Source organism: Anomaloglossus baeobatrachus, chromosome 2 (assembly GCF_048569485.1).
Source record: "Anomaloglossus baeobatrachus isolate aAnoBae1 chromosome 2, aAnoBae1.hap1, whole genome shotgun sequence".
Taxonomy (NCBI): domain Eukaryota; kingdom Metazoa; phylum Chordata; class Amphibia; order Anura; family Aromobatidae; genus Anomaloglossus; species Anomaloglossus baeobatrachus.
In genome coordinates, this window is record NC_134354.1 from 23696439 (window position 1) to 23723936 (window position 27498).

The window sequence follows — 27498 nt, forward strand, 5'->3', positions numbered from 1 at the left end:
TAACGTGTGCCTCTCTGTCTGAGTAGCTTCGGTCCTGGCAGGAGACCGTTACATATCAGTGACTGAGCCGGTGCGATCCTGGCAGGAGACGAGTGATCAGTGTCCGGAGAGCGCCGGTGAGTGAGTCACAGCCATTGCTTCATGTGACGGGTGCCGGGTGGGGACACAGGCTGAATGGACGCTGCTGCTGCTGCTGTCCTGTACTGAGGCTGCATCGCTGTGGTTTTTCTTTGCTTCTACGAGCACAATATATCAGAAACACATTGTAGATGAATGGGCTGTTTTTCTACTGTCTCCATTGGCTCCGTGCAGTCACATGACCAGCAGTCTGCCCGCAGGTATATATATATATTGCTGAGGTGACTATATCCTAATCGCATATTTGAATCCTGTCACGTTTAAAGTGAATCCTAAGTAGATGTAATCACTCTGCATACATTATTACATACGCCTCTTCCAGCTGATGGGGCTGGTGTACTTACTGTGAATATGTGGCTAAAAATGGATGAATAATTCTTTTAGAAAGTTTACACTGGCTCTGATGGTCTTCAGTGTCCCTCCTGCTGAATCTCTCCACAACCTAGACCGATTCACAGCTCCTCAGTGTCCCTCCTCCCTGCTGCTGAACCTATGTCCACCTAGTCTGAGTCCCCCTCCTCTCTGCTACTGCTGAATGTAGACTGACAGCTCCTCAGTGTCCCTCCTCCCTGCTGCTGAACCTATGTCCACCTAGTCTGAGTCCCCCTCCTCTCTGCTACTGCTGAATGTAGACTGACAGCTCCTCAGTGTCCCTCCTCCCTGCTGCTGATTCTACATCCACCTATTCTGAGTGCCCGTTCTCTCTGCTGAATGTAGACTGACAGCTCCTCAGTGTACCTCCTCCCTGCTGCTGATTCTACATCCACCTATTCTGAGTGCCCGTTCTCTCTGCTGAATGTAGACTGACAGCTCCTCAGTGTCCCTCCTCCCTGCTGCTGAACCTATGTCCACCTAGTCTGAGTCCCCCTCCTCTCTGCTACTGCTGAATGTAGACTGACAGCTCCTCAGTGTCCCTCCTCCCTGCTGCTGAACCTATGTCCACCTAGTCTGAGTCCCCCTCCTCTCTGCTACTGCTGAATGTAGACTGACAGCTTCTCAGTGTCCCTCCTCCCTGCTGCTGATTCTACATCCACCTATTCTGAGTGCCCGTTCTCTCTGCTGAATGTAGACTGACAGCTCCTCAGTGTCCCTCCTCCCTGCTGCTGAACCTATGTCCACCTAGTCTGAGTCCCCCTCCTCTCTGCTACTGCTGAATGTAGACTGACAGCTCCTCAGTGTCCCTCCTCCCTGCTGCTGAACCTATGTCCACCTAGTCTGAGTCCCCCTCCTCTCTGCTACTGCTGAATGTAGACTGACAGCTTCTCAGTGTCCCTCCTCCCTGCTGCTGATTCTACATCCACCTATTCTGAGTGCCCGTTCTCTCTGCTGAATGTAGACTGACAGCTCCTCAGTGTCCCTCCTCCCTGCTGCTGATTCTACATCCACCTATTCTGAGTGCCCGTTCTCTCTGCTGAATGTAGACTGACAGCTCCTCAGTGTCCCTCCTCCCTGCTGCTGATTCTACATCCACCTATTCTGAGTGCCCGTTCTCTCTGCTGAATGTAGACTGACAGCTCCTCAGTGTCCCTCCTCCCTGCTGCTGATTCTACACCCACCTAGTCTGAGTGCCCGTTCTCTCTGCTGAATGTAGACTGACAGCTCCTCAGTGTACCTCCTCCCTGCTGCTGATTCTACATCCACCTATTCTGAGTGCCCGTTCTCTCTGCTGAATGTAGACTGACAGCTCCTCAGTGTCCCTCCTCCCTGCTGCTGATTCTACATCCACCTATTCTGAGTGCCCGTTCTCTCTGCTGAATGTAGACTGACAGCTCCTCAGTGTACCTCCTCCCTGCTGCTGATTCTACACCCACCTATTCTGAGTGCCCGTTCTCTCTGCTGAATGTAGACTGACAGCTCCTCAGTGTACCTCCTCCCTGCTGCTGATTCTACATCCACCTATTCTGAGTGCCCGTTCTCTCTGCTGAATGTAGACTGACAGCTCCTCAGTGTACCTCCTCCCTGCTGCTGATTCTACACCCACCTAGTCTGAGTACCCTTCCTATCTGTTACTGCTGAATGTAGACTAATTGACAGCTCCTAAGTGTCCCTCCTCTCTGCTGCTGGATCTATGCTTACCTAATGTGAATGCCCCTGCTCTCTGCTACTGCTGAATGTAGACTAATTGACAGCTTCTCAGTGTCCCTCCTCCCTGCTGCTTCCAAATTTGTGTATCCTGCCTGACTGACAGCATCTTAGCACCCCTCCTCCCTGCAAAAACTTCACCTACTGAGGCTGATTGACAGCTCCTCAGTGTCCCTGCTGCTGAATCTACGCCAACATAGCCTGAGTGCCCCTCCACTCTGCTGCTGCTAAATGTACACTGATTGACAGCTCCTCAGTGTCCCTCCTCTTTGCTGCTGCTGAGTGTATCTGACATGTCCTCAATATCCCTCCTCCCTGCTGCTGAATCTACACCCACCTAGTCTGAGTGCCCCTCCTCTCTGCTACTGCTGATTGTTAATTGACAGCTCCTCAGTGTCCCTCCTCCCTGCTGCTTCTGAATCTGTGTATCCTGCCTGATTGGCAGCATCTTAGTACCCCTCCTCCCTGCAATATCTCCACCTACTGAGGCTGATTGACAGCTCCTCAGTGTCCCTCCTCCCTGCTGCTGATGATTAATCTTTCACCTAACCCAGTTATCAGCAAATCTACGTTCCTACTGTATTTTTTTAAACATATTGTTAGCATTGATTTTACCATTGTGGATCGTAGCTACATCAATATAGCAGTTACAGTGCAGACCCCAAACAAGCGAGAATCAAGTATATTCTGAAGTTGGGATGATTGAAATCACTATATTTTTGGTAGAGATGAATAATACATTAGGAATCCTGAAAATGGTAGGAAATAGTTGTCACGCTTGATGCCAGGCGAGCAAAAGTGGAACCACTGGACCACAGGGGGACCCCGGGCTTACCCTTTTAGTGGGAGGGGCTTGACTAAACATCCACCGCAAGGCGGACGCCAGGGTGCTACTCCCAGGGCAGGGACTGTGGTAGCTGACCCCCAGGGCAGAGTTGGACACAGGAGTAGACAGTGCTGAGTCTCGAGTGTAGACAGAGACCACCGGAGTACATCGGGCAAGGGACCTGACAACTAGCTGGCTAGGACAAACACTAGCTAAACACGTTGATCAGGCACCTCCCCTAGTGGGAGAGAGCCTTATGTACGCAGTGCCCCTCAGCAATAGGTTGAGAGGCACTTCCTGGGAGTGACGCCCTGCCCCTTTAAGAAAAGGGCAGTGGTGCACATGCCCCAGGAACACTCTTGAAGGACCTGTGCCTTGTGCAAAGGACCCGGAAGGAGGAAGCAGAGAGCGCGCACGTGGAGGAGTGAGGAGACGCCGGGACAAGTGTGAGAGCTGGCCGCGGCGGTGAGTAGTGTGTGTCTGACACACCCAACTCCAGGACTCGGGGTGATCGCAACCGGGCAGGACTAGTCTGGGGACGTCAGCAGTGGCGGGGTCTGGCTCCGTGACCCTGGCGGTGTCTTTTAAATAAAGGGGGATGATGATTATATTACAGTGGAATAAAGCTGGTGACGCCACCTGTGGTTTTGCGGCTATGTGGCCGCCGCTGCGCTGTGGGTTTTCTGGGGCAGGTGATGAGGGCGCACCTGAGGTAATCTTGCTCCCCACAGGTGGAGTGAGGCCCTGAGATCACCGTTGATTATATGCGCAGGAGGAATGGAGACGACACCAGGGAAATACAACAAGTCTGTTACTCACGGTATTGATTCCAGCTTGACAGCCATCTTAGTCCATCCACGGTGTGCTGGGATCCCCAGTGATGGGCAACCACCGATCCCGAATAAGTCCGAGGCCACTACCGGTTCTCCTTTGTTTGCCTTTCCTGGCCGTCTCTCTGCGCTGACTTTCACTCTCCGGTCCTGAGCCTCCACACACAGTGCCCTGAGCCAGGGACCACGTTCACTAGTGGGACTCCTGCCTGCCTGGCTCCCTACGGGGACTGTCAAAGGGATTTCTGCCTGCCCGGCTCCCTGGTCCTCTGGTGGCCCCCTTCCACCGGATTCGTGTGCTGCTTGTGGCCCAAAGGTGCGTACAGCCATCCTGGCCTCCGGTGTTCCTAGGAAGTCCTGAAGTATCGTCTTAGCCTAGGGACCAGGACCCCGTTAGCAACCAATCCCTTCACCTTGAGCTATTGTCTGTGAAATGTGACTATAGGGGGTCTGACACACCTAGCCTAAATCTCTGGGATCCTTTCTTCCATCTCCTCAGACTTGAGGAGGACCCCTTAGGCCCCCACTCCTCGTCCGTCTCCTCCCTCTGACTGACCTTACTCTGTAAACAGTCAACTGTCTACTTTCAAACTTAGCTCCGCCCATTTTACCTCAGAAAGCTCAGCCACTAAGCTCCACCCCCTGGATGGTTCTAGAGACAGTGCACAGGGCTTAAAGGGAACCTGTCAGCAGAAATTTGGCTTTCAACCTAAATGTTTCCCCCTCTGCAGCGCGTGGGCTGCATTCTAGTAAGGTTTCTATACTTTTTGTGCCCCCTTTTAAACCAAAATAAATACTTTATAAAGGTATACCTTCTGGTATGAAAATCTTGTAAATTCTCCATGGGGGCGGGCCGTCTGGTGTCCGTTGCTGTATCTTACGCCGTCCCCCATGCTCCAAATCATCCCTCAGGATGCCGCCCACTGCGCCCGAGGTCCCGTGCACGCCAGGACACCTGGTGACGTGGTCGCAGGCACGAGAGTATGGGCGGCGCTGTGATTGCATCGCAAATGCGCGCCCATACTCTCGTGGGCGCGCTCTCCCCTCTGTACGTCGTTGAGATCCTCTCCGCTTCTCCTGTGGTGGCCTGCTCCACACCTCCAATCTATTTCCTGCTGCAGGGTACGATGGGAAGGAGGTGACGTCTGGTCATTTGGCCGGTGCAGAACGCTGGAGGCAGAGGGGAAAGGGCGGGCACGAGAGTATGGGCGGGCACTTGCGATGCAATCAAAGCGCCGCCCATACTCTCGTGCCTGCGACCACGTCACCAGGTGTCCCGGCGTGCACGGGACCTCGGGCGCAGTGGGCAGTGTCCTGAAGGATGATTTGGAGCGTGGGGGGACAGCAACGGACGCCAGACGGCCCGCCCCCATGGAGAATTTACAAGATTTTCATACCAAAAGGTATACCTTTATAAAGTATTTATTTTGGTTTAAAAGGGGGCACAAAAAGTATAGAAACCTTGCTAGAATGCAGCCCACGAGCTGCAGAGGGGGAAACATTTAGGTTGAAAGCCAAATTTCTGATGACAGGTTCCCTTTACGTGCCATAACCAGATTACTGGTCGCAGCATTAATGGGACCCGCCCCAGCCCTGATCTAATGTGTGAGCTAATAATTGAGTGTCTGCAGGTTTTTGGTGCGTGAACCGACAGATGGCCTCTTTCTTACCCAGGATGGGGCACCACATCTCTGACTGAGGTGTAGTACCTCTGTGGCGATGGCAGCCTCAGGGGCGCCAAATGTCCTTGCAGGGGGAGGAGAGCGGGGAGCGCAGGAACGCCAGCACTACAATAGTGTGAGTGAGCGTGAGCACCACTGCTCGTTACTCTTTTGACTATTGGGTTTGTCCAATGCAACTGAAGTACTGAGCATTATTGAAGTCCATGGGAAACTCGCAAATTTTCAAGCTCAAATGCTTGAGGCTTGATCACGTAACGAGCTGGGGTGAGTATGCTCACTCATCACTTATAGGAAACTTACAGGTATAATAAAGCATATAATACAAGTATATACTGTACACGTGTAACACGACTGAGAATCTACCACCTACGCTGGAGCTGCGGGTGTTGTGCTGGGGCTGCGCTGTGCTGGAGCTGCGGGCGCTGTGCTGGAGCTGCACTGTGCTGGAGCTGCGGGCGCTGTGCTGGAGCTGCGTTGTGCTGGAGCTGCGTTGTGCTGGAGCTGTGGGCCAAAGGCGCTGTGCTGTGCACAGATGGAGCTCTCGACTTAAGATGTCATCTGCGCACGCGCCACTTCCGGGCGCCATATTACTTAAGTCCGCTACTGGAGGATCAATGGCCTGTAAGCGGCACATGCGCAGATGAGATCTTGAGCAGAGAGCTCCATCTATGCATGCGCTGACTCCGGGCGCCATTATTTGAAGTCTGCACCGCTGACATCTTCAGGATGGCGCCTGCAGACCAGCGCAGTGCCCTCAGTCTGCAGCCCCAGCACAGCGCATCCCCAGCACAGCGCCTACAGCCCCAGCATAGCGCCCACAGCATTGCCCTATTCCACCACAGCCCCTGATTCCTGTGACCCTGCTCCTGGTAAGACACCACTGGATTGTAAGACAGGCCCCACTTTTTTTTTTTTTTTTTTTCATTTTTCCTCTAAATGTGGGGTGCAATTTATAATCCGGTGTGTTTTATAATCTGTAAAATACGGTATATTTAGTGGGAGCGCAAAGTGTTTTTTTTCTGCTGAGAATGGCCTTAGTCCACTGATTACCCATGTGACTGCATTGTTTAGGCACCTCAGGGGGTCTCCAAACCAACATGACGTCCACTAATGATACCAGCTAATTTTGCTTTAAAAAATTCGAAAATTTCAAAAATGCGCTCCTTCTCTTTTGAGCCCTGTCGTGCGCCCAAATAATTGATATCAGTGTACTCAGGAGAAATTGCACAATAAATTTTATGGTGCATTTTATCCTGATACACGTGAAAATGCAAAATTGTCTGGCTAAAGTAACAGTTTTTTGTTTTTTTTTTCTTCACAAAAATAATATATAAAGCTGTGTGTGTGTGTGTGTGTGTGTGTGTGTGTGTGTGTGTGTATGCCTGGGATTGGCATCTGCACTGTCGCAGCTACAGCCACAAAATTTTGCACACTCACACGTCTGGACGCCGAGAGCGTCATAGGCTATGTTGTGAGGCGAAATTTTAACCCCGCGCGTTCCAATTTACCAATCAATTTTGCCCCTATCTACATAATGGGGAAAAAGTGAAACGAAAAGTGTATCCGCACCGTCGCATTTACAATCACAACATTTTGCACAGACACCTCATGTGACCGAGGGAACGTCGTAGACTATGTTTTGACAGGAAAATTTAACCCCGCGCTTTACAGTTACTCTCCAAAAAACATGCCTTCATTAAAGTAAATGGAGCCTGGAACTACAGGTTATTAGTAGGAGCTGTGAGTGGTTGCTATAGGAACAAAAGACATTCATAGTATAAGAAGCTTATATGTGAGGTAATAAGATGTCGGTGGGGAGACGGATAGAGGGAGACAGAGAGAGACAGACAGAGACAGACGGTGAAAGAGACAGACAGACAGAGAGGGAAAAAGACAGAGAGATAGAGACTGACCTGGAAAGAGACTGACAGACATACAGACAGGGACAAAGACCGACAGACAGGGAAGGAGGAGGCAGCCAGAGAGACAGACAAAGATAGATGGGAAAAGACATGTGTCGTCCAGGGATAGGGGGTACTCAGAACCGGGCCAATGGGGTTGCTTCTAGAGGTATCACGGTGGCATAACCCGGTCTGTGATCCCAGGCTCCACAACAAAGAAAAGGGGGAATATGTAAAGGGAGATTGTCTGTGACGCCACCCGTGGGTTGTGGTGATGAGATGGTGGCACCGCCGCTGCCTCTGGGGACCGTGCCCGGAACTGATGGTGTGGGGCAGCAAGGTGGGATCCCCTCCACGTGTAGGGGAGTTGTAGTCCCGGGGCCCAGTGGGAGTTGTGGTGGTGGCAGGGATTGCAGGGAGCAGAGGCTGCTTTCATGTGTAGGTTCAGGAAACACAGAGTCCAGTACTTAACCAGAAATTGCCGGTGTCCGTAGGCCTTTGGTACTGTGGTGTTCGGATCCCACACCCGGTACAAGAAGCAGGGCCCTCTCTCCTCTGCACTCCAGCTAAGAGTCACCTTCTCTGTTTTTGGACGGGGGAAGTCCTCTCTTTGCACAAGTCCGGGGTTCCGTGCACACTACCGGCGGGCCACTACCCTGCCCCGGTCCACTACAGGTGCCCCTGAGCCTACTCTCTACTTCAGCTCCAAGACTCGGCTTTCTCCTTTCTCCACTTCCCCAGCAGCCCAGGAGCCACAACCCCTGTCTGCTCTCCTCTCCTTCTCCTTCCACTGACTGACTTTTGTGGAGGGGAGGGGGTGGCTGCCTCACTGTACCATTGTGGGATCAGGTGGTACCAAGGAGGTTTAACTCTTTCTGTGACTACCTGGCTGGCCAGGGCGTCACAGACACAGACCTTGGTAGAGACAGACTGGGAAAGAGACAGAGAAATAGAGACAGACAAGGAAAGAGGCAGACAGAGACAGGCAGAAAGGGAAAGAGACAGACAGGAAAAGACACACAGACAAAGAGACAGGGAGACAGATGGGGAAAGAGACAGACCTAGAAAGTGACAGATGGGGAAAGAAACAGAGAGGTAGAGACAGACAAAAAAAGAGACAGACAGAGACAGGCAGACCTGGAAAGAGACAGACCTGGAAAGAGACAGACGGAGCACATTACTTGGCCAATTTAGTTAAATCTGTGTAGAATATCTGTGGTGTTGAAATATATGTTGTGAAATGCTTCTATTCGCTTAGTTTCTGCCTTTTTAATAATTACATTTCTATTTGTTTTGTGGTGTTTGTGTGCAGAATACATTTTTGTTAATACATTCTATTTTGTTAACAACAGTTATTAACCCGGGCGAAGTCGGGTAGTACAGCTAGTGAATAAATAAATTTCATATTTTCCTTCCAGTCCTCGGGGATTCAAGGGGCTCACCAAACATCTACATAAATTCCTTGAGGGGTCTCGTTTCCAAAATGGGGGTCACTTGTGGGGGAGCTCCACTAGTTTAGGCACCTCAGGGGGGTCTCCAAACCCGACATGGTGTCCACTAATGATTCCAGCCAAATTTGCTTTTAAAAATGAGAATGGCGCTCTTTCCCTTTTGAGCCCTGCCATGCGCCCAAACAATTGATTTCCACCACATATGAGGTATCGGTGTACGCAGAAGAAATTGCACAATATATACTATAGTGGATTTTTTTCATGATACCCTTGTGAAAATGCAAACGTTTATGGCTAAAGTAACATTTTTGTGTAAAAAAAAAAAAAATCATTTTTTTTCTTTTCACAGTGCTTTGGTTCCTTTGAAGCACCTAAAGGGTTAATAAACGTCTTGGATGTGGTTGTGAGCAGAGTGAGGGGTGCAGTTTTTAGAATGGGGTCACTTTTGGGTATTTTCTAGGTCTCTCAAAGTCACTCCAAATGTGATGTGGTCCCTAAAAAAAAATAGTTTTGTAAATTTTGTTGGAAAAATGGGAAATTGCTGATGAACTTTGACCCCTTCTAACTTCCTAACGAAATGAAACTTTGTTTTGAAAATTGCGCTGATGGAAAGTAAAGAAGTGGGAAATGTAATTTATTAACTATTTTATATGTCATATCACTCGGATTTATGGTCAAAAAAGTTTGAAATTTTCGACAAATTTCCGAAATTTCCACAAATAAACGCAAAAAAAAAAAATATCGGCCTAAATTTAAACCATCATGAAGTACAATATGTCACGAAAAAACAGTCTCATAATCACCGGGATGCGTGGAAGCGTTCCAGAGTTACAACCTGCCAAAGTGACACTGGTCAGAATTGCAAAAAATGACCCGGTCATTAGGGTGTTTTAGTGGCCGGGGGTGAAGGGGTTAAATCCTAGTTGGGAAATGTATGTATGTCCATTAATACAAGTTGGTGATAAATCGGTGTGAATTCCTCCGCAGCAGGAGGTCGGTTTCTGGTGTGATCACCATTCACCGGCACATTCCAGTGATTTTCAGTTACTGCTTTATCATATGGGCCTTTGGTCACTGGGCAGGAGTAAGTGACAGGGTTTATCAGCGCTGCATTATACTACTATAGGGTCATTCCGTGTCAAGTGGACCAGTGGTCCCCACTCGACGTTCTCCGATTTTGCTGAAAATTTCTAAGGATGTACATGTATGTTTGAAAAGAGGTTCTGTAAATTTTTAGGGCCAGATCTCAAATATATTGGGCAGTGTTGACCTTTCACTGGAGGCCCCCCCCCCAAGGCTGCGGCTTCAGCTAAGAGGATTTTGCAAACTTTGGCACATAGCCATTAGAGTTCTATACTGGCTATGATGCTGAAATTTGGCATACTAGCTCAACTCTTGCTGCTAAACATGATGAAATTATTACCGGCTATGACAAAACCAATATTTCGGCCGCAATTTTGTGTCAAAGTAGCTTGTAAAACGCGTCACATAAAATTTATGCCAAACTTTGCCCATATATAACTCAAGACCAAAAACCAATAGGAACTGGTGCTTTACCCTGTACAAGAAACATCTTCATGACTTTGCATTGCTTCAACAAGATCATCTAATCCTAAAGTATCATTTTGCTGTTCTTCTGTTGTAATATCTGTTTGTTCCTCAGTTACATGAACAGCGCTGTGGCCTTCTATCTCTAACATACTAAATCCTAAATCTTCTTCTAGCTGTTGTTCATTACTCTCATTCATCAGTGTAATTGTACTTATGTTTGAAGCATTGTCCGTTACAATAGCAAAAACCTGTTCTTTTTTGAGTTCCTAAACTTGCAGAACTTTTTCAACTAAGGCCTGGAGAAACTGGCTGCTGTGATGAGCTTTAGTATCTTTTACTGCCAGTGTCTTGGTAACAATTTCTTTCTTGTCACAAACATATTGAACATTGATGGCAAAATAATTCAGTGGAATGCGGTGACTCTGGCACCCAGCAAAGGCAATGGGTGAAAAGATAGGACATTCAGACACAGCGTTTTGTGAGGTTCCTCACAAAGAATGAGCAGTCAGTTTGTGGCGTTTTTCTAATCTGCTTTTGCTATTGAAAGCATTATTTATGAGCTCAAAAACTTTTCAGGTGATGCAGTTTTTTAAAAAACATATCCTCAAAATACGCGCAGCAAAAATGCTGTGTGACTGTAGCCTTAGATCAGGAATAGAACAGCCATTTATAGGACATTTCATAACTTTCCCAAATTCCTATGAAAAAATATTCAGCACATTCTGCATTGCACACTGTCCCCAATTTATTATATATTTTAGGAGTCGGTGCATTTTATACCGACTCCGACTCAACCAAAAAGAGCTCCGACTCCGACTCCACAGCCCTGCATGCTACGATATGTCTAACGATGGCGGATGTACGTCACGGAATCCGTGACCCCGACGACATATCGTAGCGTGTGACGCCGCCTTTACAGCCAGTCATTACGAACAATCTTTGGTTACATGAATTGACAATAGGATATATAGAACCCTCATACACAGAAGGTTTGTGGTTGGTTCTCCATGATATTTGGGACAATCTCCTGCAGAGTTCCTTCAGAGATGTCTGGCACCAGTTCTATCTCTTCTATCTCTGTGAAAAACACTCAGCAGATTAGTGTGTTTATGGGTATGGGATAGTTTGGAGCAATACATTATACAGTATGTACAAATGTTTGAGCCCTCAAGAGTTTTTTTTGATCTCCCATTCTACAACCATAGACATTAATATGGAGATCGGTCTTCTGGTGATATAAAAGCTCCGGCTCTCTTGGGAGGAATTTCTACAACATTTTGGAAGTGTCAGTGAGAATTTTAGCCCCTTTATCCAGAAGAGTATTTGTGAGGTTAGGCACTGATGTTGGGGAGAGGCCAGGCTCAACATCTCCAGTCTGAATGGGGTTGAGGTCAGAGCTCTGTGTGGCCGTCACGATCTTCCCCCTCCTTGTCTGTATGGACCTTGTGCACTGGACACTGTCATGGGGAACAGAAGTGGGGATTTAACTCCTGGCATTTTTATAAGGGAGTGCAAGAACTTGCTATTTTGCCTGTCCCAAAGAGGAGGTTTAATCGCAGATGGCATTTCTGCTTCAATGAAACGAAGAGAGACCAAGCTGAAAGCTGCAATTTTGCTAAATGTCTTTGTCGTGAAGATAGCCCACTGTGATTCATGTGTATTGTCTTGTATAGAAATATTAGTCATGTCTAAATCCCCATATCTTCCAAAGTCCCAAATGTGAAATGACCTGTGTGAGGTGTAAATGTCGCCCTCATCCTGCCTTTTAGTAACACATATAGCGTGTGACTTCTACCTCTGACCCCTCACACACCTTTACTATGGTAATTCACAATGTAATCTAGTGGAAGCCCCCAAATAAGCGACCTCCTGTGACAGTAACATCTGTCATACACGTTTGATATCCATCTATATATCTCATTTTTGATGCTTGAAAGGTGTGTACTGGGCACAGTGCAGGAACCATAAAGCCCAGTCCAGATAGGTGGACCCAAGAAAGAGGAGGATTATGGTACAACCCATGCTCAGTGCTGGACTTGTATGTGATCAATGGACTATTACAGTGACACAATTTGGGAATTCAAGCCAGTTGGATTGGATTTCTTTACACTATCTACCCATGTACCTGGGAACAGAAAAGGACTTTTCTTACAAAGGATCGTTAAGTATAGCTTTGCCTTTTTTTATCCCAAAAGAAGTGTCTCCGTAAACAATAATTGGCATTGGATTTTAACGCCCTTTTGGTAAGTGGTGGCAGCACTACAGGGAACCTGTCACCAGATTTGGGGCCTATAAACTGTGGCCACCACCAATAGGCTCTTTATATACAGGTCCAGCGCCTCCTCTGTGCTGCAATGGCCATCCTCCTTCTTCTGAGGCCCGTGTGCATGACGCTTCCTACATCATCCACATAGGCCGGCATTGTGCTCTTTAACCTTTCCTCTCGCCTGCGCATTACAGTACTTTGATTTGCCCTCAGCCAGGCAGGTCAAAGTGCACCTGCGCAGGACCTCAATGGAGGACACTGTGTGGATGACGTGGGACGCGTCACCCACACTGGGATGGGTAGAAGGAGAACGGCGATCGCAGCAGAGAGGAGACGCCGGAACGGGGAGCAGCGACACCCATTGAACCGGACCGCCACTAGGTGAGTATAATAATAAGTGTTTTCTACGTTATACAGCGCGGCCTGCACTCTTATATACAGTATTCTAGAATGCCGTATATATAAGAGCTCACTGGTGGTGGCCGCAGCTTATAGCCAAATTTGGTGACCGGTTCCCTTTAAGTACTGGACCTTTTATAAAAGCCTAAAACTTTAATAGTTTTACCTTTTTTGCCCAAAAGAAGCGTCTCATAAACACTAATTGCGGGGTAAGTAGTGGCACCATTAGTCGTCTTGGGTGTGTGGACAGGTTGGAGACACGTGTTGTGCTCAGTCTGCAGCCTCATTGTAGGGCGGGTGTGAAATTGAGTTGTAGAGTGACATAGACGGTTTATATTGCTTGGATTTTTAACTTGTATTTGAGCTTGGAAAAGACACCAATTTAGCGTAAAAATGCATTGTTTAATAAGAAACCTGTTCTACCTCGAAAAACTGTTCCTCCAGCCGCACAGCCAAGTTTTTCCAAAATTTATAGTAACGTCCACATCAAGGAGACTGAGTGAGGGCCTGTCCACGACAGTCTTGTATGTTGAAGCAGTAAGATTTCTCTTCACTAAAACCAAAGGGTTGAGGCCGACTCCTGAAAAACTTGAACGGGAGCTGTTCTGCAGTTCCCGGTGTCCTCCACTACACGTGTGGACCTTTTAACAGCTGGTCTGTCCATCTGTTAGGTGTCGGACCCCCACCCATCTGTTTTTGATGACCAATCCCAAGGGTAGGTTATTCCAGTAATTGTAAAATGTTTTATTTTTTTAAAATCCTTCATGTTTTTATTCTCAGGCTCCATCGGTACAGGACCCTTTTCTTAAGTTTTGTTTGAAAGACAATAATCCCTTTCGCCAATGACCCACCAAGGATGGCAAAAGACCGAAACCACATGGCAGCAGATATATTAGACCTCGCCCTTGAGATAATCTACTTGATAACAGGAGAGGTGAGAGATCTACACGACATCCCTTTTATGAATAAAACAGGTTAATGGCGGGAAGGGTGAAGGCTTTATTAGGATATATGTCTCGCCATACATAGGATTACACAGTAGTGAAAAAGTCACCCGAGAGTGTAACTCCCCACCTGTCAGAAGCAAGGAGCAAGACCGAGAGAATCACCAAGACGCCACTTCCATCTCTGATACATGAGCAGAAGATTCTAGAACTTAACAACAAGATCACCGAGCTGCTGACCGGAGAGGTGAGCACTGCCGGGAACGCTGGGCCATTACACAATGATGGGGTCAGGAGGATGATGGTATCATTGTCTATGTCAGGTTCCTTTAAGGTGTCAGGATTTCACCGTTTATTTCTCCATGGAGGAGTGGGAGTTTGTAGAAGGACACAAGGATCGATACAAGGACGTCATGATGAAGGATCAACAGTCCGTCACATCCGTGGGTAAGAGGAGAAAACTGGTTTATGAATCCCTTAGATTTATGCATCTTATATATATTCGGGAGGGTGGACCAGATTTATTGATATCTTGGGAAGGGAACAGATTTGTGAATCTGAAAATCTCATAAGAAAGATGCCCGAATGACACTGTAAATAGTAAACTGGACAGAAACGGCCCAATTTATCACAGTGGTGAACTCTCGAATATGAATTTGGCACATCTTGCTAGATGCTAGATTATTTTCATTTCCTTATGTCACCGCATACCTGGTTATCTTGCACCAGGCCATGGCTTTAAGAAAACCCCTCACATTTTGCAACTTTTATCCATCAACTAGACATTTTTAAAAATGATCTAATTTGGAGTTAAAGGGTTGGTTCACTACTTATTTTTCCAAGCCACATTGATACAATGTTGAGAAACAAGGCTTCTCTCAAATACCGTGTGTTGGCAATAGACAATGCCTGGGAGCAGCGCTATTGCGGTCCTCTAATCCCGTTCTCATGACCGCATGGGCTCCGTGACCTCTGATGTCCGGTGATGTCAAGTCAACTTCCAGTTGACCTGACATCACCGCGGCCGGCCCCAAGCTTCCTGAGTGAATGGGCTGTGGGCGGCGTTTCACTACTCATCACAGCCCAGCATCGCTCCTGCTTGCGGCGCCCTACAGTGAAGGAGAAAGTGTGAGATGCTGGGCTGTGACGCTAGGCTGTGATGAGCGGTGAAACACCGCCCACAGCCCAGTCACGCCATGAAGACTGTGGCCGGCTGCGGTGATGTCAGGTCAGCTGGAATCAAACCGGATATCAAAATTCACGGAGCCCAGGGGGTCACAAGAAAGTGACGAGCAGACCGCAATAGCGCCACTCACAGGCACAATTGGCAACACAAGTTATTTGAGAGAAGCCTTGTTTCTCAACATTATATCGATGTGGCTTTGAAAAATATGTAGTGAACCACCTCTAAAAATCATAATAAATTTGGGGCACAATTCAGTTTTCGCCAGGCATAAAAAAAACCTGTTTTCAATGTTACCAGATCTTGACTTTTGGCATTTTTTACTCTAGTCCTGGCTAACTTTTTAAAAAGTGGGCAAAAGCTTGTTTGGGAGTGAGCCTTGTTGAACACGACCAACAACGTCTTCATAATTTATACCTCAAAAGTGGCACAAATGTGCTCCAGTTGAAAGATGCACCAAATTAATAAAAAAGGCTCATGGTTATTAATGAATTTGGTGCATCTTACTCCAACGCACCTTTTTCTTAAAACGTCAGCCATGATAAATCGGGGCCTTTGAACACAACATGATGACCAGTTTTTAGTACAATTTTAGCCGAAATTTCTACATAACTCTGCTCAGTTAGATTCCCCCAATATATTGTGTCACTCTGATTATTTCCAATAGATGAATCCAGTATAAGAAACCCACCAGAGAGATGTCCCAGTCCTCTACACACATCGAAATGTCTGGAAAAAAATCAAAATGTCGCACTGGATCATCAGGTAGATGAAGCTGAGATTTCTTCACGTCAAGTAATAATGTTTTTGACTGTGGTAGGACGAGGCTACACACTCGATTTATGGTTTCCGGAAGGGTTTAGTTAAACTTTAATATGTTTAAACATGCACTTGGCAAATAAAGAACAGTGCGGACTAATGTAAAGTTTTGCAGTGGAAATTGCAAACTAAATAACCGCACAATGCCAATCAGCTGCTTCTAAAGCTAGCCGACTATTGTCTTCAAAATGTATCGAAAAAGCAATTGCCTCAAGAGTAATGGATCTAATCCTACTGCCCTACAAAACATTACTTCTGCCTTATCTAGACTATCTCATGCCGTTTTGGCCACCAGGATTAGAAAAAGGGGCAACAAAAATCCTGTGTTACGAGGAAAGGTTAAAAGTAATTAAAATATTTTGACCTTTGATTGGGAAGAAGATAAACCAGGGGTTTTATTTTCTCGTTTTAGGAAACTTCTGTTGATACGGCGAAGGGACTCGAAATGCCCACATCAATGTCAGAGAACGGTAAGAAGAATCTTTTGGAAATCTTCTGTCCTTATACGTTGTACCCCAAGTTTGTGTAAAACTATCTTCCTGCATTTCAATGGAGGAATAAATATTACATAGATACCGCATTATCGTTTTCTGATTTCCTTATCTGCTGAGTTTGATCAAGTTGATATCTATGTGGTGTTTTACTATAAGACTCAGAAAAGTATTAATATATGTACATTATCTGTAGTACCTGGCGTTGCCTGGGATAGTAACTGTCTCTCTCCCACTCTCTCACTCTTCATCTCTGTGTGTCTCCCTCTCTCTGTCTGTCTCCCTCCCTCTCTCTCTGTCTGTCTCCCTCCCTCTCTCTCTGTCTGTCTCCCTCCCTCTCTCTCTGTCTGTCTCCCTCCCTCTCTCTCTGTCTGTCTCCCTCCCTCTCTCTCTGTCTGTCTCCCTCCCTCTCTCTCTGTCTGTCTCCCTCCCTCTCTCTCTGTCTGTCTCCCTCCCTCTCTCTCTGTCTGTCTCCCTCCCTCTCTCTCTGTCTGTCTTCCTCCCTCTCTCTCTGTCTGTCTTCCTCCCTCTCTCTTTGTCTGTCTTCCTCCCTCTCTCTTTGTCTGTCTCCCTCCCTCTTTCTTTGTCTGTCTCCCTCCCTCTTTCTCTGTCTGTCTCCCTCCCCCTCTCTCTCTGTCTCCCTCTCTTTGTCTGTCTGTCTCCCTCCCTCTCTCTCTGTCTGTCTCCCTCCCTCTCTCTCTGTCTGTCTCCCTCCCTCTCTCTCTGTCTGTCTCCCTCCCTCTCTCTCCCTCCCTCGCTCTCTGTCTGTCTCCCTCCCTCGCTCTCTGTCTGTCCGCCTCCCTCTCTCTCTGTCTCCCTCCCTCCCTCTCTCTCTGTCTGTCCGCCTCCCTCTCTCTCTGTCTGTCTCCCTCCCTCTCTCTCTGTCTCCCTCCCTCCCTCTCTCTCTGTCTGTCCGCCTCCCTCTCTCTCTGTCTGTCTCCCTCCCTCTCTCTCTGTCTGTCCGCCTCCCTCTCTCTCTGTCTGTCTCCCTCCCTCTCTCTCTGTCTGTCTCCCTCCCTCTCTCTCTGTCTGTCTCCCTCCCTCTCTCTCTGTCTGTCCGCCTCCCTCTCTGTCTGTCTTCCTCCCTCCCTCTGTCTGTCTTCCTCCCTCCCTCTGTCTGTCTTCCTCCTTCTGTCTGTCTCCCTCCCTCTCTCTCTGTCTGTCTCCCTCTCTCTCTAGGCGTTTATCTGTCTGTCTGTCTTTCTCTTTAACTATCTCTCTCTGTCTCTCCCTCTCTGTCTGTCTCTTTCTCTGTTTATCTCTGTCTCTCTATCCGTCTTTGTCTGTCTGTGTCTCTCTCTCTCGCTCCCTGTCTGCCTCTTTCTCTTTGTCTCTGTTTTTCTCTGTCTCTCTCTGTGTGTGTCTCTCTGTCTATCTCTCTTTCTGTCTTTCTGTCTCTCTGTTTCTCCCTGTGTCTCTATCAATCTGTCTTTTTTTCTCTGTTTCTGTCTCTCTCTGTTTCTCTCTCTCTGTGTCTCTATCTCTCTCTGTCTCTGTATATCCGCCTCTCCAACAAAATCTTATTAACTGACACAAAAGCTTCTTATACTAAAAATGTCCTTCGTTGCCTATAGCAGCCACTCACAGCTGCTATTAATGACCTGTAGTTCCCAGCTCCATTGACTTTAATGGAGGCAGGTTTTTTGGCGAAGAACTGTAAAGCACAGGGTTAACGTTTCTCCTCAAAACATAGTCTATGATGTTCCCTGAGTCACATGAGGCGTCTTTACAAAATTTTGTGATCATAAATGCAATGGTGCGAATTTCTTTAGCGGAGACACACACACACACACACACACACACACACACACTCACTCAGCTTTATATATTAGATTTTTTTCTCAGACACTTTCATGATGGAAATATATTAATCGTACATTTCTTTATTAATGGGAAAATTGATAGGACGTAAAGAAAAGATGGCTTCATAATTATTACCGTGATTGATCAACAGTGTTACAGCAATTCATATTCCATATTACTGTTGAAGTAATTGCCACTTCAATTAAAAGTTTCTGGAATTCATTGTACAACGCCGGTGAGAATTAGGCTGGATTCACACGGTGGTATGGCATCCAATGCAAGAACATCGGATGAGCTATGCTAATGACCTTCAGCTTCCGCTGTGCTGCCAGCGTGAGCTGAGTGTCATGCAACTGTGATCGGATCACCGCTGCGGAGGAGAGGGAGGGGTTAATCTCCCCATCTCCTCCATGGTCAGCTGATATCATTCTAGTGCAGTCCAATGTTTCACTCGCACCCATAGACTTGTATGGGTGCAACTGACACGGCTCTTGCTGACAATCACAGCATGCTGCGACTTTTCTCTCATCCAGAATCTAGATGAGGGAAAAGCTGACCAACTGCTCTCCCTCATTGAATAACATTGGTCTGAGTGCAATACGAGATTTTCTCACATTGCACTTGTCTGAGTCATACACTCGTGTGAGCGTACCCTTTAAGAAATATACAGGCATGAGGTTTCCAAAGCTCTCCAAATAATTTTTAATGAGCATCATGTTTTTATAGTAGGCATATCATGAATAAATTTAGACGTTCCTCTCAGGTTAGAAAATAGTACAATACATACCGTAAATACAGTGTGTACGGAAAGTATTCAGACCCCTTTACATTTTTCACTCTTTCTTTCATTGCAGCCATTTGTTAAATTAAAAAAAAATATTTTTTTTTCTCATTAATGTACACTCTGCACCCATCCCCCATCTTGACAAAAAAAAACCCAGAAATGTAGGCATTTTTGCAAATTTTTTAAACAAGAAAAACAAATATCACATGGTCATAAGTATTCAGCCCCTTTGCTCAGTATTGAGTAGAAGCACTCTTTTGAGCTAGTACAGCCATGAGTCTTCTTGGGAATGATGCAACAAGTTTTTCAAATCTGGATTTGGAGATCCTCGGCCATTCCTCCTTGCAGATCGTCTCCAGTTCCGTCAGGTTAGATGGTGAACGTTGGTGGACGCCATTTTCAGGTCTCTCCAGCGATGCTCAATTCGGTTTAGGTCAGGGCTCTAGCTGGGCCGGTCAAGAATGGTCACAGAGTTGTTCTAAAGCCACTCTTTTGTTATTTTAGCTGTGTGATTGGGGTTAATGTCTTGTTGGAAGGAGAACCTTTGGCCAAGTCTGAGGTCCAGAGCACTCTGGAAGAGGTTTTCCTCCAGGATATCTCTGTACTTGGCCGCATTCATCTTTCCTTCAATTGCAACTGTAGCACCCACGGGGCAAGGGTTAAATGACTTGTCGCCGGGCCTGGTGATGTCGGGTCTGGGGATGTCACAGGTGGCCCTTTCTGCCTGGTTTCGTGGCCCCGAGGTATACAATAGAAGAAGGGGTTGGGGGTTATGATGGTGGAGGATTGTTTTCGTGACTCCACCTGCGGTATGCGGCCAGGGATTAGCCGCTGCTGTTGACGCTGTCCTCCGGGGCTGATGGTAGTAGCAGCTTCGATATTTCTGCTCCCCACAGGTGGAGCGGGCCCCAGGGGGGATGAAGAGGGGAGTAGTAATGACCGAAGCGTGGGGTGGTGGCGCCAGCAAGGACAGGCGGACACAGTCTCTGCAGGTTCAAGGTTTTCTTTACTCACAGTCCTGGTTTTACCCGGAAGATGCCGGTCACCGCTGTGATGGGCCCCAGTCGATCCCGGATCCGTTAGAGGTCAGAACCGGTATAGTGGATGATGGGCCCTTCATCCTTGTGCTTGGTGTTGGATCCCCTTGAGCTGAAGCTCATGCGGACCCCGGTTCTTGAAAAGTGTTTTACTCCCATCCTGTATGCAGGTGCCACGAGTCCATTGTGGGGCCAGCCTTGGAACACAACCCCGGATCCTATATAGCACTGTGCTTCGGGAACTGTGGGGGCCAGAGGGACATGAAATCCCCCTGGCCTGCAGATTTTGGTGGACAACCTGAAGTATAATCCACCCTAGGATTCTGCACCCTGCACTGCGCCAGTCCCGAGGGAGCAATGAAGCTCTCGCCTCGGCGACCGTATGGACTCCTGCGTCCCACCAGAGCCTCTGGTAAAACCCGACTGCTTTCTTCCTCTCCTGCTGGAGAACTTCTAACTGTTTTCTTACGCCTAACTCCCCTGGTGGCTGTTCCTCCCCTGGTTCCCAGTTGCTAGAGGGTGTCATCCCCCCATGTTTGGTGACTGCCTTAAGACCCAAACCTAGATGGTCCCCAGTAGGGAGGCCAACCTGGTTGTGTGTATGAGTTGATGTGTGGTGGAACCGGTACTGACCTTCTCTGGATCCAGGATGAGTACTGCACCTTAAGTGAGGTGCAATACCTTTGGCGACTGAAGCCTCAGGGGCGCCACAGAACCAGTCGTCCTGTCCCTGCAGCTGAAAAACACCCCCATAGCATGATGTTGCTACCACCATGTGTCACTGGTGGGATTCTATTGGACAAGTGATGAGAAGTGCCTGGTTTTCTACATACATACCGCTTAGAATTCTCACCAAAAAGTTATATCTTTGTCTCATCAGACCATAGAATCTTATTTCTCATAGTCTGGGAGTCCTTCATGTGTTTTTTCACTAACTCTATACGGGCTTTCATATGTTTTGCACTGAGGAGAGGCTTCCGTTGGCCACTCCACCATAAAGGCCCGACTGGTGGAGGCTGCAGTGATAGTTGACTTTGTGGAACTTTCTCCCATCTCCCTACTGCATCTTTGGAGCTCAGCCACAGTGATCTTGGGGTTCTTCATTACATCTCTCACCAAGGCTCTTCTCCCATGATTGCTCAGTTTGGCTGGACAGCCAGGTCTAGGAAGAGCTGTGGTGGTCCCAAACTTCTTCCATTTAAGGATTATGGAGGCCACTGTGCTCTTAGGAACTTTGAGTACTGCAGAAACTCTTTTGTAACCTTGGCCAGATCTGTGCCTTGCCACAATTCTGTCTCTGAGCTCCTTGGGCAATTCCTTTGACATCATGATTGTCATTTGGTGTGACATGCAGTGTGAGCTGTGAGGTCTTATATAGACAGGTCTGTGTGTTTTTCCAAATAACGTCCTATCAGTTTAATTACACACAGCTGGACTCCAATGAAGGAGAAGAACCATCTCAATTAGGATCACAAGGAAATGGACAGCATGTGACCTAAATATGAGTGTCTGATCAAAGGGGCTGAATACTTATGACCATGTGAGATATCAGTTTTTCTTGTTTAATAAATTTGCAAAAATTTCTAAATTTCTGTTTTTTTCTCTGACAAGATGGGATGCAAATTAACTTTTTTGAATTTACCAAATGGCTACAATGAAACAAAGAGTGAAAAATTTAAAGGGGTCTGACTAGTTTCCGTACCCACTATATATGTACCTCACAAGGATGCCACTGATAGATACAACTCATCTGAAAAACAAACAAACCTTCATATGACTATGTCGCCAAAAACATTAAAAAGTTATGGCTCCTGGAACATGAATGCCAAAAGAAAATGGACCAAAAATGGTCTGTCCTAAAGGTCAAAATTAGCTGTGACATCAAGGGGTTAATCGTCATATGTGCCATTTCTTTTATTTGTAAATAATTTAGGTAGATATTCTTTATATGCTTGACTGCATGTTATAGGTGCACTGCTTTATCTATATGTTGTTGTCTTGCTATATTGACTTTTTGAATACCCCATCTGGCTCAAAGCACAGAAACGATAAATTATAAATTACATTTTTTTTGTTTCAAAATGCAATTTTTTTTTCTTTTTCCCAGACGAAGACCGCTTCATAGGCCTTGATGGACAACTCTTTTCATCTCCTTATCCCAAAGTAGAGGATTATCAATCACAAATCGGCAAGGAAAGAGCTGGACATAAAGCTTTTACAAGTTCTGAACGTGAAGAAAATTCTCACCTTTCCATGCACGAGAAAATTCACATAGATGAAAAATCATTTTCATGCCTAGAATGTGGGAACAATTTTAGCCAAAAATCAAGCCTTGTAGATCATCTAAGAATTCACATAGAGGAGAAGCCCTACTCATGTGGAATTTGTGAGGAGTGCTTCAGCCAGAAATCGAATCTCGTGGAACATCTAAGCATTCACACAGGAGATAAAGCAAATTCATGCTTAGAATGTGGGAAATGTTTTACTCTAAAATCCGATCTCGTGAAGCATTTAAGAATTCACACAGGGGAGAAGCCATTTACGTGCTCAGAATGTGGGAAATGTTTTACTAATAAATCACATCTTGTAGATCATGTAAAAATTCACACAGGGGAGAAGCCATTTGCATGTTCAGAATGTGGGAAAAGTTTTACCCATAAATCAAATCTTCTAGATCATTTAAAAACTCACACCGGGGAGAAACCATTCTCATGCCTGGAATGCGGAAAGTTATTTAAGCTTAAAAATCATCTTGATAAACATGAAAGAATTCACACAGGGGAGAAGCCGTATTCATGTACAGAGTGTGGGAAATGTTTTACGCATAAATCTGCTTATGTTCTACATCTGAGAACTCATACAGGGGAGAAACCATACTCATGCTCAGAATGTGGGAAATGTTTTACTTACAAATCAGGTTTTAACCATCATCTGAGAAGTCATGCAGGGGAGAAGCCGTACTCATGTCCAGAATGTGGGAAATGTTATAGCTATAAATCAAGTCTTGTAGAACATATAAGAACTCACACGGGGGAAAAGCCGTTTAAATGTTCAGAATGTGGAAAATGCTTCAACCATAAATCAAATCTTGCTGATCATCTAAGAACTCACACAGGCGAGAAGCCTTTTTCATGTACAATATGTGGGAAGTGCTTTACGAAGAAAACATCTCTTGTAGAACATTTGCGAATTCACACAGGGGAGAAACCATATTCATGTTCACAGTGCACGAAATGCTTTAGCCAGAAATCAGCTTTTCTTGCCCATCAGAAAGATCATTTGGGAGAGAAAACATCTTAATGTACAGACTATAGGAAATCTGTCTGTTCTATTATTGTATCTATTGCTTTTTTCTGGCTAACAGTATAAAAAAACATTACCGTTATCCAAATTCAATTAGTGTGCTGCATTCTAAAATTCTCATTTGTGAGAGCAAAGTCTAAATGTGTAAAGGTTTGGGCACACCTGGTCAAAGTTACTGTTATTGTGAGCAGTTAAGCAAGTTGAAGATGAAGTGATCTCTAAAAGGCATAAAGTTAATCCTTTTTGGATTTTATGCAAAAAAAGTCATCTTTTACATTTTCAGAATTACAAAAAGGAAAATGGGCCGATGCAAAAGTTTGGGCACCCTTGGAAATTTGTGTGCTCTGATAACTTTGACCAAGGTTTCAGACCTCAATTAGCCTGTTTGGGTTATGTTTTGTTCACTATCATCGTTAGAAAAGGGCGGGTGATAGAAATTTCACAGCTTTATTAAAACCCAGCCTCCTAAACTTGTGCCAAAAAACAGTAGCCATGGATTATTCTAAGCAGCTGCCTAGCACTCTGAAAATGATGGAGGTCCACAAAGGAGGATAAGGCTATAAGAAGATAGCAAAGTTTTTTCAAGTTGCCCTTTCCTCAGTTTAAAATGTAATTAAGAAATGGATCTAACAGGAATAGTGGAGAGCCACATTTCTGTGAGACCTGCTGGTAGGATTATTAGAGAGGCAAATCAGAACCCCCTGCGTGCTTGCAAAAGACCTTCAGGAAGATTTAGTAGACTTTTGATTTGTGGTACATTGTTCTACTTTTCAGAAACACCTGCACAAATATGACCTTCATGGAAGAGTCATCAGAAGAAAACTTCTCCTACGTCCTCACCATAAAATTCAGGGTCAGAATTTGCAAAAAGAACATCTAAACAAGCCTGATGCATTTTGGAAACAAATTCTGTGGACAGATGAGGTATACAATAGAACTCTGGGTGGCCACAATGATCAAAGGTACGTGTGGAGAAAAAAGGGCACAGAATTTCAGGAAAAAAATATCTCGCCAACCATTAAGCATGGGGGTGGATAAATCATGCTTTGGGGTTGTGTTGCAGAAAATAGCACGAGGAACATTTCACATGTAGAGGAAAAAATGGATTCAATGACATTTCAACAAATTCTTCATGAGGAAAAAAGAAGAGAAAAGAGGATAGCTTCTATAAATGGATAATGATCCTAGACCCATAACAAAATCATAATAAACTACCTGAAGGTATTACAATGGCCTCACAGTCCCCTTATCTGAACATCATTGAAAATGTGTGGCTAGACCTCAGTAGAGCAGTGCATGCAAGGGGACCTAGGAATCTCACAGACTTTTACAAGGAAGAATGGATGAAAATCCCTGAAAAAAGAACTGAAACACTCTAGGATGCTACAAAAAGCGTTTACAAGTTTTGATACTTACCAAAGGGTGCGCTACTAGATACTAACCATGCAAGGTGCTCAAACTTTTGCATTGGTTCATTTTCTTTTTTGTTCATTTTAAATTGGAAAAGATTTTTTTTTTTTGTGTCTAAAATATAAAAGAAATGTATAATTTTTAACTTTATGCCTTTTAGAGTGCATTTCATCTTTGTTAAAACTGTTCACAATAACAGTAACTTTGACCAGGCGTGCCCAAACTTTTACATGCCACTGTCTATATATATACAGTGGTTGAAATAAGTATTAAACATATCACCAATTTTTTTAAGTAAATATATTTATAAAGGTACTATTGACATGATCTTCTCATCAAATGTCGGTAGTAGCCCATCCAGTACACACAGGCAAAGAAATCAAATAAGAACACATGAAGAAAGAGAGGCTCAAAAAGCCTTCTAAAGTCATGACACCAGCTGAAATCTATCAGTAATTAGCAATCCTGTCACTTAGTGAAAAATAATATGAGCTGGTTCAACTGATGGCCTATAAAAAGGTGTCCCATTACCAAGGCGTAACACAAGAAACATCTCATGATGGGTAAAACTAGTGAGCTGTCTCAAGACCTATACAAAGCATACTGATGGCATTGGTTACAGAATAATTTCTAAACTACTAAATCTTCCAGTGAGCATTGTTTAGGCCATAATCAAGAAGTGGAAAGAACATCAATTCATCATAAACCGGCCACGACCAAGTGCTCCCCGAAAGATTTCAGATAGAGGAGTAAAAAGAATTATCAGAAGAGTTGTTTAAGAGCCAATGACCACCTGTGGAGAGCCACAGAAAGACATAGAATTAGATATTGTTTCCAAGAAAACAATAAGTAATGCACTCCCTTCTCGCTCCTGTATGCACGCTCCTGTATGCACGCTCACCACACAAGACTTTATTGCTAAAGAAAAAGCAGGTTCAAGTGCATTTACAGTTTGTTCAAAACCATTTAGACAAATCTGAGAAATACTGGAGAATATAGTGTGGTCAGATGAGACCAAAATTGAACTATTTGGATGCCATAATACACACCACGTTTGGAGGCCAAAAGGCAAATCACCCCCAAAACACAAACAGTGAAGATTGGAGGTGGTAAAATCATGATGTGGGTCTGTTTTTCAGCATATGACACTGGTAAACTTCATTTAACTGAATGAAGGATGAATGGACAAAAGTACCGAGACATTCTTGAAAAAGGTCTGCTACCATCTACCAGAATGATGAAATTGAAACGAGGTTGGCTATTTCAGCAAGACAATGATCCCAAACACACAGCCAAGGAAACTCTTGGCTGTGGTGAATTGTTTTCAGAGAATGAAGCTGCTAGAATCTCCGAGCCGAATCCCATAGAAGATTTATGGAAGGAACTAAAGCTCAGAGTTAATAGAATGAGCAGGACTTTTAGGATTTTAAGAGTGTTTGTGTGGAAGAATGGGCCAAAATCACACCTGAGCAATGCAGGCAACTACTTTCTCCATATAAGAAGCATCTTAAAGCTTCATCACCAACAAAGTCTTTGGTACAAAGTATTATACATATATATATTTATTTGGTATGTATATTATACATTTCAGTAATGTGTTCAATACTTTTTCCCTGTGTCATTCCTCATTATTACACATCACTAAATTTATAGATATCTATGGTTTCACTTTTTGCCTGTGTGGATTGGATATGTTGTTACTGCTATCTGGTGGGAAATTCATGTCAATTTAGAAAATTGGTTACGTGTTCAATACTTATTTCATCTGCTGTGTGTGTAAATATATATTTATAGAGTAATAAAACAAATGGATAACAATGTTTTTTTTTTCTTTTCCTTACACAATAGGTACGTTTTAAGTGGTCCAATCATATTCTTTGTACCGTATACAAGAGAAACCCTATAATGCATGACTGTGCTTGACGTGTTTTATTAAAAAATTTTGAAAATTTGTTGATTTTTATATATTTATTTTTCCCAAAAAGCTGAGCTGAAGGAGGTCAGAAACGGAGAAGGGGACAAAAAGCCAAAAAATGTAGGGAAGTGAAGGTGGGTCATATTTTGTTTCAGTCCAAGATGTCAGGCAATTACGACAAGAAGACAGCGAGTTTGGGAACTTAAAGGACAATTCAAAAAAAGTAAAGAGTATGTAGCTATCCACAAGGTAAACAGAGACGTTATCAGGAGCACAAGTTTCGGTACACAATGAATCAAACTTTCAATATCGCACAAGGGTAGGAATGGCAGGGGATACAGATTTAAATTTTGCCCTGTGATCACCTGTTGGACGCCTCCCTCAGATTGTTCCGAGGACCATCACCAATACAGACTGGAAAAAAAAGAAGGAAAGTCCAGCAACAAAATCCTTGAAAAATTGTTTCTTCTTTATTGAAACATCACATACACAAAATTAAAAACGTGTATACCCATGATGTGGACCACATAGGCCACCGCATTACAGTTTTCGGAGAAACTCCTTACTCATAGGCAGGAAGTTAGGTCTATGAAGGCTGACCCAAACACTACTCGTGCAGCTGAGGCTCCTAAGTATGTTTATTCGACTATCAGGTCAGGGGGAAAGGCGTGGGGAGGTGGGAA

General features: G+C 45.3%; 1 protein-coding gene across 2 annotated transcripts; it reads left to right on the top strand.

Moving 5' to 3' along the window:
• On the top strand, positions 1-26852 carry LOC142290867 (uncharacterized). 2 transcript variants are annotated; one of them, XM_075334922.1, is made up of 7 exons: positions 1-116; positions 13907-14060; positions 14156-14317; positions 14394-14517; positions 15921-16018; positions 16485-16542; positions 22295-26852. In XM_075334922.1, exons 2-7 carry the CDS (start codon positions 13983-13985, stop codon positions 23485-23487), a joined length of 1713 nt encoding a protein of 570 aa, XP_075191037.1. In that variant the 5' UTR covers positions 1-116; positions 13907-13982; the 3' UTR covers positions 23488-26852. The 2 variants fall into 2 exon arrangements, with proteins under 2 accessions (XP_075191037.1, XP_075191038.1); XM_075334923.1 differs by lacking the exon at positions 1-116 and adding an exon at positions 3441-3511.
• Positions 26853-27498: the final 646 nt, after the last annotated feature.